Source organism: Taeniopygia guttata, chromosome 26 (assembly GCF_048771995.1).
Source record: "Taeniopygia guttata chromosome 26, bTaeGut7.mat, whole genome shotgun sequence".
NCBI lineage: Eukaryota > Metazoa > Chordata > Aves > Passeriformes > Estrildidae > Taeniopygia > Taeniopygia guttata.
The window spans coordinates 986,145-1,001,430 of NC_133051.1; the positions used below are offsets into that span (position 1 = coordinate 986,145).

The window sequence follows — 15,286 nt, forward strand, 5'->3', positions numbered from 1 at the left end:
GTCTGGCATCTTCCTACGGATCTCTCCATGCCCAAATGTGGATCCCTCGTTAGTGTGATCACTGCAGCTGTCAGCCAGCACGGCGGGGCCGCCTCGCTCTGCTCAGGCTGCGCCTGCCTCGCTTGCCACAATCCCAATGTGACACTTTCCTTCCACTGGAACCAAAGGAATGAAAATAAATTTAAAAGTAAAAAACCTATTTTGCTCCACTCGTCTCTAATGATGGCAGAACCATTTTTGCTGCCAGCATTTTGAGCACCGCGGAGCAGATGTGGGGATGGAGTCCTCTCCCATTCCCTTCCCGGGGAAGGCAGGAGCCTTTCCTTAGCAGTCGCCTCACGGAGCTGGCCAGGAAGGATAATGGTCCATAACATATTCATTATTTTCAGGACTGTGCACTGGAGCTCTCCCACTGGTGATGCAAGCGGAGATTTTTTGGTTTCGGTAGTGACGGGGTGAAGGATTCTGCAGCTCCAGGCTGCTTTTCCTTCCAGCCCAGGGGCGTTCCAGGGGCTGGGCCCCTCTCCCTCACTCATCTCCTGCTGCTGCTCGATGGGATTTTGGGGTGCAGTGCAAACCTTCCATGCAGGCAGGTGTGGAGTGGAAGGTGGCAGAGGGGAGTGCTGCTTCAGGAGAGGAAGGAATGTGCAGAGTCAGCCTGGAGGAGCTGGATGGAAAATGCTGTGACTCCAGAGAGTTTGCTGGTGATGAGCTGGGTTGGATCCATGGTGCCAGGGTCAGTGGGAAGCAGGGAATGCCATTCCCTTCCAGCCTGTGAACCCACTCCACTGCAGGAAAGGGCCTCCCTTCCCTCCCCAGCACAGCTGATGGAGTCTGAAATCACTCTTGGCTGTTAATCCGTGAAAGTCCCTCTTAGAAATAAAATAAAATATATATACGGAAAAGTGCCACTAAAAAGGTTTATGAGGCTGCAGTTTAAGTTAGAGGCTCCTCTAGAGCAGAGCATCTGTTTCTCATTTACAGCTTGCTGCAGCCAGTGCTGAAACAACTTCCCACAGCCCTGGCTGGGAGCTGGAGGGGAACCTGCCCTGGGGAGGGGGATTTTCTCCTGGACACGCTGTCCTAGCAGGATCCTGGGCAGGATGGTGCCTGGCATTGCCAGCAGCAGGATTTCCTTTCATCCCCAGGCTGCAGGGCAAAGGGCTTGGGATGCCAGCCTGGGATTTGGAGAGGGAACAGAGACGGACGTGTTTGTTCTAAACTCCTGCTTTAGCCTGGGATTAATCATTCAGTGTCAGGTGCTTACAGGTACTTAGGTACCTTGTTCCATGAGATCAAAGCAAATTAGAGCTGAGCAGAATGTAAATACAGCTGATGGTCAGAGCCTTTGTCTCAGCGTGTTGCAGTCCCTGGTGTAGAAATTGAAGAAAAATTGTATTTCTCAGTGTGTTGTGCAGAGATAATGTTTGGGATGTTGAGATCTCACGGGAGGGATGGCACACAGTTACCAGGAGCTGATAAGTCATTTTTTGTGCTCTGTCTCAGGGTTTCATTTAGACGTTTGGTTTGTGCTTGGGCTAACTGGAGATCTGTGCAGTGGTGTTTCACAGAATCACACGTGGTTGGGATGGGAAGGTGGCATGGTTTTGTTTCCATCTCTGGGGGCCTGAGACACTGAGGTGTCCTTGATTCCCAAACATGGGAAATGGGGCCAAAACGGGAGAGCAGCAGCTCACAGTGTGCGTGGAGCTATACACTGCAGAACTGCGGGGTTACAAATAGATAAAAAACACAAAAGCTGAAATCCTAAGGCATCACCAGCACCTCCCACCTTCTCCCCTTGCCTCCCAGGACTGCCCCCAGCTCTTCCCCACGGAGGAGATCCTGATCCCGGTGGGAGAGGTGAAGCCCATCACGCTGAAGGCCAGGAACCTGCCGCAGCCCCAGTCGGGCCAGAGGGGCTACGAGTGCGTGCTCAGCATCCAGGGCATCGTGCACAGGGTGCCCGCCCTGCGCTTCAACAGCTCCAGCGTGCAGTGCCAGAACAGCTCGGTGAGAGCAGGGCTGGGAATCCCTCTGATCCCAAATCCCAGGTGGGAGAGTGCCTGCTGTCCTTGGCTGGGGGCTGGACAAATCATGAACGGGATGGGGCTGCTGAGGAATGCGTCTCGAGCTGTTTATTTTTTAGCTTCAGTCTCATTACAGGGTTATAACAATGGGAAGGTGCCAGCAGCTCACATCCCAGGCAGCAGACCAAGAACTTAATGTTTCAACTTGCTTTAAAAGCTTTTTGACCAACCACACAAAGCAAAAGCATATTGACAGTAGTTCTATCCAATCACTACAAATACAGTACCTTTGGTTAAAACAATGCTTGCTTATTTTCAATACCATGCCTGATTATAAACCCTAAGATACAATGCACAGAGCTCCATTATTAAGCTTAGAACTTCCTAATATCTCACCAGATATACTTTTCTGCAACTTAGGGAGTTATTCTGCCCAAGCATTAATACACAGACATTTGTTCTATTTGTCATTCCTTTCTAGTTCTTGTACAATTTTTTCTGCTGACAAATCTCAGAGCTACTGCTTAGCTCTAAATCCCCATCCTGCTGTCTCTGAGGCCTTTTGCAACGTGCCCAAACCCCTCTGATTTTAGGGAATCCCACACCGGGGGGAGGAGATGCCCTGGCTGCCATGGGGGGTCAGCCCGGGGAGGGGAGGAGAGGAGGAGGAGGGAATGCAGGAGGTGTTAGGGCAGGCTAATTCACAGCAGGGAGATAAGCAGAATCACAGACCCCTTATCGGGGAGCTGTCAGATCCCAGGTCACGGTGGCTGGATGAGCAGAGCAGCGGGGAAGGAGGGGAAAGGGAATCTGCCAGGGGAGAGAGCAGAGCAGGGCTGGGGAGGGGAATCCGCGGGTGATGTTGCCCGGGGAGCAGGGCACGGTGATCCCCACCACAGGACAGGGCTCAGCCTCGCCATGGGCACCCCAAAGTCACCCTGGTGGGTGCCTTGGGATGCCAAAACACAAATGGCAAATGCAGGCACCCCCATCCTGATCCACAGCCCAAATTTGTGTCTCCTGTGTCCCTTCACAGCTGGGGAACAAGCAGGGACTAACATGGTCCTTCCTCTGCTCACCATGTGTCGGAAAGGGCCCTGGGCAAAAAGGGCACAGTCAGTTTGTTTTAGGCAGCAGAATAGGGTCCACTTGAATATTCAGTGCAGATGGCCTTAAATTGTTAATGAAGTTTTGAATTTTTAAAAGTTTTGCTGGATATTTATACATCGCTGGCCATCTTTGGGCCTTGCAGCTTGGTGGATAAAAAATGTATTAATAGAATATAGTACTTTTCCTATCCAGAGTGATTTATAAGCATTAGAGAAGCACTTTTATTGCTGTTGGGCTGACAGGAAGTGAGGGTGTGAGGGCCATTCTGGACTCACAGCTTCTTGTTCCACACCAGCTTAGAAAAACCCAGGCAGGGTGAACCAGTACAGTCAAACGTGAGTTAAAACTGCACAGCTCCTGCCCAGGGACAGGAGAGCAGTCTGCCCTGCTCTATCCACCACTCCCTTGTCCCAGAGAGGATGGCAATGCTCACTCACCTCTTGAAGTCATTTTAGCAGCTCTTGGTTGACCTAAAGAGAGCACCAGAGTGAGGCCTGGCCAGTGCTGGGTGTGATAATGGGAATTTCAGGATTCACTGGGAATTCAGCTGAAGCATCCAGCCTCACTCAGCCATAAAAAGGGGAATAATTCAAGCCAGAGCTATCCCGGAGCAGGCTGAGATGGTGGCTGGGGCTCTGCACCATCTATTTTTGCTCAGCTGTTTCCTGTTCCACCTGCAAAGCTCTGCAGTGGGGTTTGGAGCTCCCAGTCACACTGGAGTGAACAAACTGGGCAAGAAGCAGCCTGAAGGCAGCAGTCCCAGTCTGGTTAACTGGAGGGGCTGTGTTGGTAAGCCAGAGACTGAGTGATGAGCAGCCGCTGCCAGTGGAATAATTAATCTGTTACCTCTCACAAGGACTAGATCTGATTTAATTATCTCCTCCTGATGAGGAGAAGGGACTCAAAGCAGAACCCTGGAGATGAAGTCTAAAAATGTGGTGTCTGAGGCACCAGCAGGTGTTTTTAAGCAGGCAATGAAGATGGTTTCTCTCCAAAAACCCTCTTTGTCTGGGAGTGTTGTCTCCCCAGGCATTTCACTCTGGATCTTACCCCGCAGTACCTCTATGATGGGATGGACATCAGCAACTTGGCAGTGGACTTTGCCGTGGTTTGGAACGGGAACTTCGTCATTGACAACCCGGAGAATCTGAAAGGTAAAATCTGCTTCAGCTGCCTTCGGGCCGTGGCTGGTGGGGGGCTGGAGAGGGGCAGAGACATCGTGGCTGCTGAGGGTCACCCTGAGGAGGAGAGCAGCTCCCTGCACTGCTGCTGCTGCTCTCTGAGCCCTGGCTTTGGGACCCACCTGTGCAGGGGCACTGCGGCTGGGGGAGACAAAGCTGAGCTTGTGCTGGGGTGGGCGAGTCCAGGAGCAGCTGTATCCCAAGGGAATGCCCCAATGCCAGCTGTATCCCAAGGGAACACCCCAATCCCATCTGTATCCCAAGGGAATACCCCAATCCCAGCTGTATCCCAAGGGAATACCCCAGTCCCAGCTGTATCCTGAGGGAATAACTCAATCCCAACTATATCCCAAGGGAATGCCCCAATCTCAGCTGTATTCCAAGGGAATACCCCAATCCCAGCTGTATCCCAAGGGAATCTGTCCATCCCAGTTGTCTCCCTTGGAAGACCCTCAATCCCAGCTATACCCCAAGGGAATGTCCCAGTTGTACCTCAAGGGAACGCCCCAATCCCAGCTGTGTCTCAAGGCAATACCCCAATCCTAGCTGTGTCCTGAGGGAATCCCCAATTCCATCCATGTCCCAAGTGAATCCCCAGTCCCAGCCATGTCCCAAGGCAATCCCCCAATCCCAGCCATATCCCAAGATGATCCCCCAGTCCCATCCATGTCCTGAGGCAATCCCCCAGTCCCACCCATGTCCCAAGGCGATCCCCCAATCCCACCCATGTCCCAAGTGAATCCCCAATCCCAGCCATGTCCCAAGGCAATCCCCCAGTCCCACCCATGTCCCAAGGAGATCTCCCAATCCCATCCATGTCTCGAGGCAATCCCCCAGTCCCATCCATGTCCCAGGGCAATCCCCCAGTCCCAGCCATATCCCAAGATGATCCCCCAGTCCCATCCATGTCCTGAGTGAATCCCCAGTCCCACCCATGTCCCAAGGAGATCCCCCAGTCCCATCCCTTTCCCGAGGCAATCCCCCAGTGCCAGCCCTGGGTCCCTGAGCCGTGTCCTGTCCCCGCAGTGCACCTGTACAAGTGCGCGGCGCAGCGCGAGAGCTGCGGGCTGTGCCTCAAGGCCGACCCCAAGTTCGAGTGCGGCTGGTGCAGCGGCGAGGCCAGGTGCACCCTGCGGCCCCACTGCGGCTCCCCCGGCGCCCAGCCCTGGCTCGACTGGTCCAGCCACAACGTCAAGTGCTCCAACCCGCGCATCACCGAGGTGAGCCCGCGCCCCCGCCCCCATTGATATCCCAAAATCCGCCCGGCCCCACAAAACGCGGATAAAACGCGGATAAAACACAGATAAAATGTGGATAAAACGCTCCGAAACTTTCTGGGATGGTTTTAGTCTGCAGCTTCCACCCCACCCACGCCGCGGTGACCGCCACGGACTGTGGCGGGAATGCTAATTAAACCAGGGAGTTAATTAGTCTGGAGTTGGTGGTTCTGATATTTCTGTTCAGCCCACTGAGGGATGCAAAATGTGTCCCAGGAGCATTTTCAGCACTGAAACTGCACTCGCTCCGTTAACGCTGCTGTGAGGAATGACGCTCCTGTCAGGTGGGAATGAAGGAAGGTTTGGGTTTCTCAGTTAATTAAATGTCCCCAAAAATGCCTCCCTTGCCCTGGGTGTGTGTCCACAGTGCAGAAGGTGTAACACAGGAGGAGCAGAGTTGTCTTTTACACTAATGCTGGTGGCAGCGCTGCTCAGCACCCAAAATCTGCCAGCTGGATCAGAACTCAAGTGAGTGTGGAAATCTCCTCTTAAATTAAATTAGTTTCTACACTGGTTTAACTAAACTGGCTCAGATCCCATGGGAGGGAGGCATCAACCTCCTTCTACGGAGGAGAGGAGGAAGCACAGAGGCTGCTGCTGTACCAGGGCTGTGTGGGGCTGGCAGGAGAACGATGTTGCTGAGGAGGGTCCATCCATCCTCAGGGACCTTACCAGACTTTTGGTATTTCTGCCTTAGGCCTTCTGCCCTACTTTGCTGGGCAGGTGTTTCTCCTGCAGGTGTTTCTCTTGCAGATGTTTCTCCTGCAGGTGTTTCTCTTGTGCAGTGTTTTGTGCAGGGCAGAGTGGAGCTGGTGGGATCTGCTGGGTCTGGTTGTGCAGGGATGGGAAAGTGTTAAAAAGGGTTGGAAGCCTGTCCTTTCCCTGCTTGCTTGGTCTCTTTGTTTTCCAAGTCTCAACTGCCCTACCAAGAGATAAAATTATCCTTAAAGGCTTCCCTGGATCCTCCCCTTGCCCTGCCACTGGGCAGAACCCAAACTTCTCTTGCCCAAGTGCTGTTCTGCTGCACAAGATTATGCTACAGGAAGCAAAACATCCTCTACTGAGATTTGCTTCCCCATAAACCATGCAGAAAGTTGTCAAGTCAAAGAAATCTTGGAATTATTTATCTGCCCCTCCTTGAGCTGGGCAGAGAAGGAGAAAAGCAGCGTGCTCCAGCCACCGAGTGAGTTGCATGTGAGCAGTGCCAGGCTGGCTCTGGCAGCTGGCTGCAGGCAGGGCACTGCCACCAAGTGTTTTATCACTGTCCAACTTGAAAGCAATACTTTTGGGCTCTGTCCAAGCAGAAAAGAGCAGAGCTCTGCTGTTACAGATTTCTTGACTCCATCTCCAGGTCTGTCTCAGCCCTCAGAGTGAGGCTGTGGAGGAGACCATGAGACCTTCCCAGATTTCCTCGCTGTTTCCCTCTGAGCTTTCTCAGGATTTTGGGTGCAGTTTTGCAGTGCCCAGTGCTGCAGAGCTGCACAGCTGGGAGGACACCCTGCCCTGCTGGGGCTGACCTGGCCCTGGCAGGTCCAGAGCTGGCATTGGTGCCATGTCCCACATCCCTTGGGTGCCAGCAGTGACAGGACTGGGGAGCAGGCTTTGCTCTCATGCTGCAGCTCACATTGCAGCCTGGATCACCCAGAGTAAAAGAGCCTTTAATATGGGCTGGTTTCCACTCCTCCTGCTTCATCTGGCCAGGTTCACTCTGTGTGACAAGCCTGAGGTCAAGGGCCTGGCCCCCAGGCGCCAGTGCCTTCAGGGGATGCATAAATAAGAAGAGATTGTGTCTTAATAGTTCTAAAAGTAAATGAGCAGGGGGGTATTTGCAGTCCTTGCACTGTGTGAGAGGCTCAGCCCTCCCCAGCAATGTCCCCTCAGCAGCTTAAAACTTCCACCCGGCCTGTGGCCTTAGCAATAAATAAATGAAAATCAGTTTTCTGGGAACAAGCGGTGCTCTGATCTCCTATTCATTTATTTGCAGGCCTCATTAATATAACATCAGCGCAACAAACAGCTGAAGGGGGGGCAGTGTCAGGCTGAATAATGGAGTTGCTCTGCTGAGATAACAATTAGGTTGTGAATGTGCCATCAGCTGAGGCAGAGACAGGAGGGATCATGCCGGGATGACAATGCTCATGTGCCGCTTCCCCGCTGGGCTCATCAGCTGGGATCCAGGGCTTGGAGCAGGCAGAAAAGCACAAAGAGGATGGAGGTGGATGGCCTGGGCAGGGGGCAGGGGCTGTGCCGTTGGTTGGGTGCAGACCCGAGCAGATGCCGAGGGCTGGCTGTGCAGGGCTCCTGGCTTCCTGCAGCTCCGCAGGGAAAGCCCCACAGCTCCCAGCCAGCTCCAGCTCCAGCTCTCCCCGGCTCCTCACTGACTTCTTCTGCAGGCAAAATGTTGCTTCATGTCAGAAATGCTGAAAGATTCAAACAGCAAGGCATGACACTGAGAACATTTATCCCTCGTTGTTGGAGCTGTGTCTTCTGCACGCTGGGGGGGTAAGGGTTCTGGCACTGGGCTGGGGCTCCTGGATGCCTGGGATCCTTGGATCCCAACCTTGGAGATCCTTTGGATCCCAGCCTCGGGGGTCCCTTTGGATCCCAACCTTGGAGATCCTTTGGATCCCAACCTCAGGGCTCCCTTGGATCTCAGCCTTGGAGGTCTCTTGGATCCCAACCTCAGGGGTTCCTTGGATCCCAACCTTGGGGATCTTTTGGATCCCAGCCTTAGGAGTCTCTTGGATCCCAACTGTGGAGACCCCTTGGACTCCAGCCTTGGAGATCCCTTGGATTCCAGTACGGGGGTCCCTTGGATTCCAGCCTTGGGGGTCCCTACCTTACCTTTCAGGTAAAAAGCAGCAATAAGAGAAGTGCTCTGTCACACCTGCGGCCCTTCCCTGATCAAGGGCAGGGTGTGAGGCTGACCGAGCTCCTGCCACCCCCTCATCCCTGTAGCCAGCCCGTTTTATGAACAGCACAGGGCTGCACCCCTGAGCAGTCCTGGCCAGCTGGGACAGACTGTCCAGACCTGTTCCTGTCCAGCACTGTTCCAGGGGCTGGGCCGGGCTGTGCCTCGTGCAGTGGGGAGAGGTGACCTGCTCAGAGTAATTCTGCCTCCCACACCCTGCTCAGCCACTTTCAAGCTGCTTCAGTTTAGCAAACAGCCTGAAAAAGCTTCCAGCAGAGGTGCAGATTCCTAAACAGCAAAGGTCCAATTCCTGGCAGTGGCCTTGCTCTTTCTCAGCTGCCTGTGCAGGCCCTTTTCATCCTCCACAGAGCTCTAAGTGAAAAGCCAGTCTAGTAAAGTGGTTTTCTTGAAACTGGAGAATATTTCTTGCTAATCCTGTCTGTCTCAGATCAGAAATGTGGACTGGCAGCCTGCAGCTCCCAGCACAGCCCAGCTGGGATTCAGGCAGACCAGGGCTGGCTGTGCTGGAGGTGCCTCATCCTCACCCCAGCGAGGAGCCCAGGATGCTGCTCGGAGGGTGCCCAGCTCTGGGTGCACCGGGACCTTTAAGACTTATCTTCTTTCTGCGATTTTGACTGAATCTCTCCAGCTGTAATTAATTGAATGCATCTGTTCTAACCCTGGGGCTGCTTTATGGCACAGTTACTTCAAAACTGTTCAATTAGTGGCCACTAAAATCTAGGTCGAGTGGAGCTCCATATTGGGGATTTTCCAGGTCAGGACATTTTTAAAATACAGCATCAGCTGGGCTTTGTTCGAGGAGGCTGCTCGGCCCCGCTGCTTCTGCTCAGGTCAGGAAATGGCAAGCGGTGACTTCTTTTTTTTTGAGCAGTGATGAGGCAACGAGACAGCAGAGTAAGTGCCCCAGTAAATGGATTTTAACTTAATCCAGAGCTGCAGAGGACAGTTGTAACTGTCAGGCAAGTTCAGGTGATTCCCCACCAGCGATGTAAACACTGCCAGGCCTCCAGGACTCGGTGTAACACAACCCAGCTTGGTTTTGTAGTGGGTTTATGGGCACGTCGAGCTTCCCCGAGCTAAATGATACAAGACAGGCCATGGTGTGAGTTACAGGGAACAGCAGCACAACAGGCAGCGTGTGGTGAATAAATTAAAAACCTCCATCAGGCGGTGCAGGGGAGAGGGAGGTGGGAATTAAAGGATGTGGAGGAAGGAGGGGGTGGCTTGGTGGCTCTGGCAGGGTGCACGGAGTTGGAATAACCTCAGCACGTGTGGCCAAAAATGGGACAGAAAGCCCAGGGAAGTGCTGGAGTCACCCTGGCAGCGTTCACAAACCAAGTGGATGTGGCCATTGGTTTAGTGGGGATGGTGGGATTCCTCCTGGAAGATCTTGGATGTCGTTTTGGAGCTGCTTTGGGGAGCTGGGAAGCACAGGAGTGATGGGGACAGGGGTGTCCCACGGGGGCTGCTGTGGGGCAGGTCTCTGGGATGGGGTGTCCTGGTGGCACTGCCTTCCTCACTCCTGAGAAGGTGGAAAAAACCACCCATCCATCTGGAAACAGCGAGGAAAACGTTCTGAAGAGCTCAAGTTTTTTGCCAAAGACAAGGGTGGAACAAAGAAGCGTAAACAAGATTTATCCATTAAATTAATTAAATTGCATTATTATGGATTGTGTTTATTTATTAATAACAGCTGCAGCACGGGGAAGATTAGAAACTCACCCAAGAGCAACAACAGAGCGGTGGCAGATTCAGGATAACTGTCTGAGAGTCCTGGGTCCAAATTTTGTGACCATGCATTATTGAAATTTATACTCCTAATTGAAGAGGAGATTGTCCTTAATGCAAGTCCGGGGAAGCAGGGATGATTATGGCTGAGGCAGGCTATAAACAGGCAGCTTGAAAGCACACACCTCACCCTTTAACAGTTTTAAGTCATTTGAGGTGCCAAGTCACTAATAAAATGTGACATTAACATTCAGAGAACAGCCAAGGCAGAAGGTAAAGTTCTCCAAGCACCAGGCTGCTTCTGGAAGGTGACTTACCCTGCTGTGGATAGAGACAGGAGCCAGGTTTACCCTTCTGCAAGGATTTCTGGGAATGGCACTGCCCACTCTTCTTGGCCAGCCCAGGGACCTTGGAGTCCTCTCCTGGAGCAGGGCACAGGCGGATTTCAGCCTCCCTGGGCTCCTCCAGGACATCCAGAAGAGCCATGAGGGGTGGCCCTGGCTGGTTTGGCAGCAGGAGCAGGAGCAGTGGCTCCAAACCGGGCATGGGGCTGAAGGGTGGGCATGGTGGGGACATCACCTCGGCTTCCCTGTCTCCCTGCAGATCCTGACGGTGTCGGGGCCCCCGGAAGGAGGGACGAGGGTGACCATCCGCGGCGTGAACCTGGGCCTGGACTTCTCGGAGATCGCGCAGGGCGTGCAGGTGGCCGGGGTGCAGTGCACGCCGCTGCCCGAGCACTACGTCGTGGCCGAGCAGTGAGTGTCCCCTCGCCTGTCCCCAGGGCCGGGCACCCACAGAGCTCCTCCCTGAGCTCCGGCCAAGGCTCAGGAGGCAAAAACCCACCCAGAGCCCGGACACCTGCAGGAAGGGCTGTGGAGGCGGGCATGGGAAGGGATTCCCGCGCATTCCCGCGATTCCCGCGCATTCCCACACATTCCCGCGCATTCCCGCGCATTCCTGCGCATTCCCGCACGCTGGACTCTCTCTGCAGGGGTTAAGCAGCCCTTTAAGCTTTCATTAAAGGTTCTGCTTCCTTGCACGCCCGTTCCTGCTTGGCTAAGCACCTTTGCTGATGAGCACCTTGCTGCTGCCGCCGCCTCCCCGCGCTCCCCATCCCACTTGGAATTCCGCCGGCGCCGCCGGCTGCACGCAGCCATTTGTTAGGCGGGCGAGGCGGTGACAGCCCCGGAATCCGAGTGGGCTCCACTGGAGTCAATCCATTTGTTTCACTAAGAAAAATGTCAGCCCAGAATTAGAAAACAGGCCTGTAACAGGGGACGGGCGGGTAGGCCCCACAGCATGGTGGCACCCGCTCCTCTCCTGCCCCTCGGGGCTGCGCTGGGGGAGCCAAGGTGCTGGGGGGTTTCTGGGGGACATCTGTGCTGGGTGGGACAGCAGAAAGGGGTGATGTGTCCCCTTGGGCTGGCTCATGCCCTGCTGGGGACAGGATGGTGTCCTGTGCAGTAGGACTGTGAGTGTGGGGCTGGCCAAGATGCCATGAGTGGTCCCAGCAGCTCGGATCTGCCCCAGCTTCATCCTCTGCTGGGAAATGCATTTGGTGGCTCCCACTCGGAGCCCAGCAGAGTCAGGGCCTGTCATCAGCAGCACGTGGTGGCGTTGGTTGGGTTTTGTCCATTCCTGGTGTTCCTTCCCCATTGCTGATGCCTCTGGAGCAGCGAGGGCAGGGCAGAGTGCCAGGGGATGTGGCATCACGGGGTGCAGGGCGCTTGGGGCTGCTGCAGGAATGGCTCCAAGCTCACTGCGAGCAGTTGGGGCTGTTCTGCTGAGCAGTACTTCGTTATATTTTATTTTTCAAATAAAGGATGGAAGATTATGAAATTATCCCCCTTTGATGGTATGAAACCCTGATTTTATAATCATGACTCTAATTACGGCTCTTGAGCTTTCAAAGTTTGTTAACATCATTAAAACATTTACCCTGGGCAGATAACAGCAAGCGTTAGCATGAGAGCTGCCTTTTAAAGATGAATACAGATAAAAGGACCCTCTTAAGGGTTCTGTGGGCAGACTGAATTCCAAGACTGTAATGACTCTGCCATATGCTCCAGCCCCGCAATCTATCAGCCAGCAATTAGGTTAATGTTGGTGAAAGGGCCACTTAGCCCGGCAATCAGCACCCTACAGCTCTGCCGAATGCATCATTTTGTAACAAGGTACCTGCTGGGGCTTTGGCTTCGAGCTGGACTCGGACCAGGTGTCCCCGGCCACTCGTGCCCTGTGCCACAGCCGGCCCTGCCCTGCAGGATTGAGGATTTGGTGTTCCCCTGCGGCAGGGAGAACCTCCCCTCTCCTCTCCTGCCCTTGGGGTACCAGGAGTCACCCCCCAGGCTTTGTTTGCCCCAAGCTCAGAGTGGCCTCCTCTCCCCGCTGCCAGCCTGCAGGAGGAGGAGGAGGAGGAGGGAGAGGTGAAGGAGGTGCAGGGCGATGTCTGGTTGAAAGGCAGAGCGAGGAGCACATGGCAGAGGAAGGCTCGGAGCTGAGACGCTTCAATCCCTGCTTCCAAAGGCAGCGTCTCTCCAGGCAGCCCCTTTTGATGTGCAGCAAGGAGGACGTGCACGTTCCAGCTCTTTACCAGCATGTGTGCATTTCATCGGCCCTCCTGGCATCACCTGTGCACAGCAGCTTCTTATTTCTTTCAGTTCTCGTCGTTTATTTTATTTTGTTTTATTTTATTTTATTTTATTTTACTTTTTATTTGCAGTGAATTTAATACTGCCGAAGGCAGCTCGAAATGCTGCCTCCCCAAATTGGGGCCTTTTATGTCTTTGTGTGTGATGGGCAGAGGAGTGAGCACTTCCCTCTGCTGCTCTGGCTCTTCTCTGGTCCCTCTGCAGGGTCAGATCCCCACAGGTATCTCCTCCCGGGTGGAACTGCACCTCCTGCCTCAGGCAGGTTACTCCTACCTCCAGCTTTTCCTCCCTGAGGCCAATTACCCACCCCCAGGTCTCCAATCCCCCCCTCGGATTTCCAGCCTGGGGCAGGTTCCTCCCACCCTCAGCTTCCCAGAGCCTGCAGGGATGCTCTTGAATTGATCTTCCCAGCATTGCTGTGGGAGCCAGCAGCATCCAGGTCCATCTGGAGAGCCCTGCCAGCTGATGCCCCTCTGAAAACCTCCCCCAGACCTGCTGGCATGACTGGCATCCGCTTGATCCCATCCCCAGCTGGTGTCACACATCCCCCCTGCCCTGGGATTTGGGGTTATTCATCCACAGTGATCAGCCGTGGTTAATCCCAGCAGCTCTCCCTGGCCCGGCAGCTTTGCCCTGGGATTTTGGGGTTATTCATCCATCACTTGTGGTTAACCCCAGCTGCTCTCCCTGGCCCTGCAGCTTCCCCAGCCTCAGGATGTGCCCATGGGGCTGAGCAGGACCGCGCCAGGAGCACGGGGACAAGCTCCTGTGACCACCACGAGGGCAGCCCGCCCTGTCCCCCAGCAGAAGCTGCTCTCCAGGGCTGTCTCTATCATCTCCCAGCAGGTTTCTCCACTTTTGATTAACTGGGAGTCTGCAGTGTGAGCTGTTCCCTTAATGAACTCATCTGTTACTCTGAGGACTTCGCACTCACTTTGCTACTGGCTAATATATTGCCATTAGTGCTCTGCTTTGCTCTGGAGTTTACAGCTTGTAATAATTATGTCTAATTTTGATTTTTTTTTTTCCCTTTAAATTACTACACGGGGTAAAAATAGACTCAGTAATTAACTTCTTCCAAAGAGGCAGATATCAAAGTTAAAAAGGAGGGGTGGGGAGAGAAAGGAGAAATAAAGGCGGTGTGGAGCTGTGCAGGGCACTGCTGGCACCTCCTGCCAAAGCTTCCCTGCGGCATTTCTGCTTCCAGGATCGTCTGTGAAATGGGGCAGGCGCTTCCAGGGATCAGCTCCGGCCCAGTGCTCCTGTGCATCGGGGAGTGCCAGCCCGAGTTCACGGCCAAGTCAGCACAGCAGTACATGTTCGTGGTGAGTGTCCTGCTGGGCACAGCCCCTGCGGCCCCTGTGGGAGCTGAGCCTGCCACACAGAGGGGCTTCAGCTCCAGAATTCTGGAATTCTGCTTTATTCTGGGCCTTTCCCCCTGGTGTTGCACAAGTTTTGGTGGCCCACTCAACAAGCGCAGCTTGCAGGATCGAGAGCTTGCCCTGTGAATAAACCACAGCTTTGTGGGGACAGTGAATTATGGAATTCTCAGATTGGTTTGGGTTGGAAGGGATCCTCAAAGACCCTATCCCACCCCTGCCATGGGCAGGGACACCTTCCACTAGCCCAGGTTGCTCCGAGCCCTGTCCAGGCTGGCTGTGGGCACGCTCAGGGATGTCCTGCACTGTCACAGGCAGCCACAGCAGGAGCTCTGAGCTGTCCTTTCCTCCCTGCAGACCCCAGCTGTGAGTTTCCTGAGCCCCAGCCGCGGCCCGGAGTCGGGAGGGACCATGGTGACCATCTCTGGCCACTACCTGGGGGCTGGCAGCCGCGTGTCCGTGCTCCTGGGCAACCAGACCTGCGAATTCCACGAGTAAGAGACCAGCACAGGCTCCTGCAGCACCTCCTGCTGCCCTCCCAGCACGGATCTGCTGGAGCTGAATGTGCAAAAATCCATCTGGGAGCCCCTAAGGCTCCCATTCCCTCTTTTATTGCATGAAACCATCTTCTCTTTTATTGTGACGGAGGCTTGCATGGCAAGGGAGGGATTCATCGGTGTCAGTGCAGTTCATTATTTCATTTTAATGCTGTTCCAATGGTAACTGCTCTGAAAATCACAGTGAAACACCACTGGGATGGAAATATGCTTATATTGGTCATCAGTACCTGCCCCCAGCCTGGCTGCCCAGAAGAAAATGGAACATTTATATGAAATATCTCCTTTCTCTTTTCACAGACCTGCATTGCTTTTAATGTAGCCACTGCTGCAGGTGCCTCGACCTAAAAATGGTCTGGGATCCTCAGGGCAGAGCAAGGCGAGGGTCTGCTCACACCTCCTGCTGAGGAACTTGCACAGCCATCCATCTCTGCTGGGATT

General features: G+C 54.0%; 1 protein-coding gene across 4 annotated transcripts in view; it reads left to right on the forward strand.

The window, feature by feature from the left end:
* PLXNA2 (plexin A2) overlaps positions 1-15,286 on the forward strand; it is a 124,014-nt gene that overhangs the window by 80,570 nt on the left and 28,158 nt on the right. For all 4 annotated transcript variants that reach the window (XM_072918931.1, XM_030291772.4, XM_072918929.1 and 1 more), the window contains exons 10-15: positions 1,813-2,013; positions 4,198-4,294; positions 5,348-5,541; positions 10,862-11,013; positions 14,117-14,234; positions 14,646-14,782. In XM_072918931.1, coding sequence (XP_072775032.1) covers positions 1,813-2,013; positions 4,198-4,294; positions 5,348-5,541; positions 10,862-11,013; positions 14,117-14,234; positions 14,646-14,782 — 899 coding nt within the window. The remainder of the gene's footprint in view (positions 1-1,812; positions 2,014-4,197; positions 4,295-5,347; positions 5,542-10,861; positions 11,014-14,116; positions 14,235-14,645; positions 14,783-15,286) is intronic.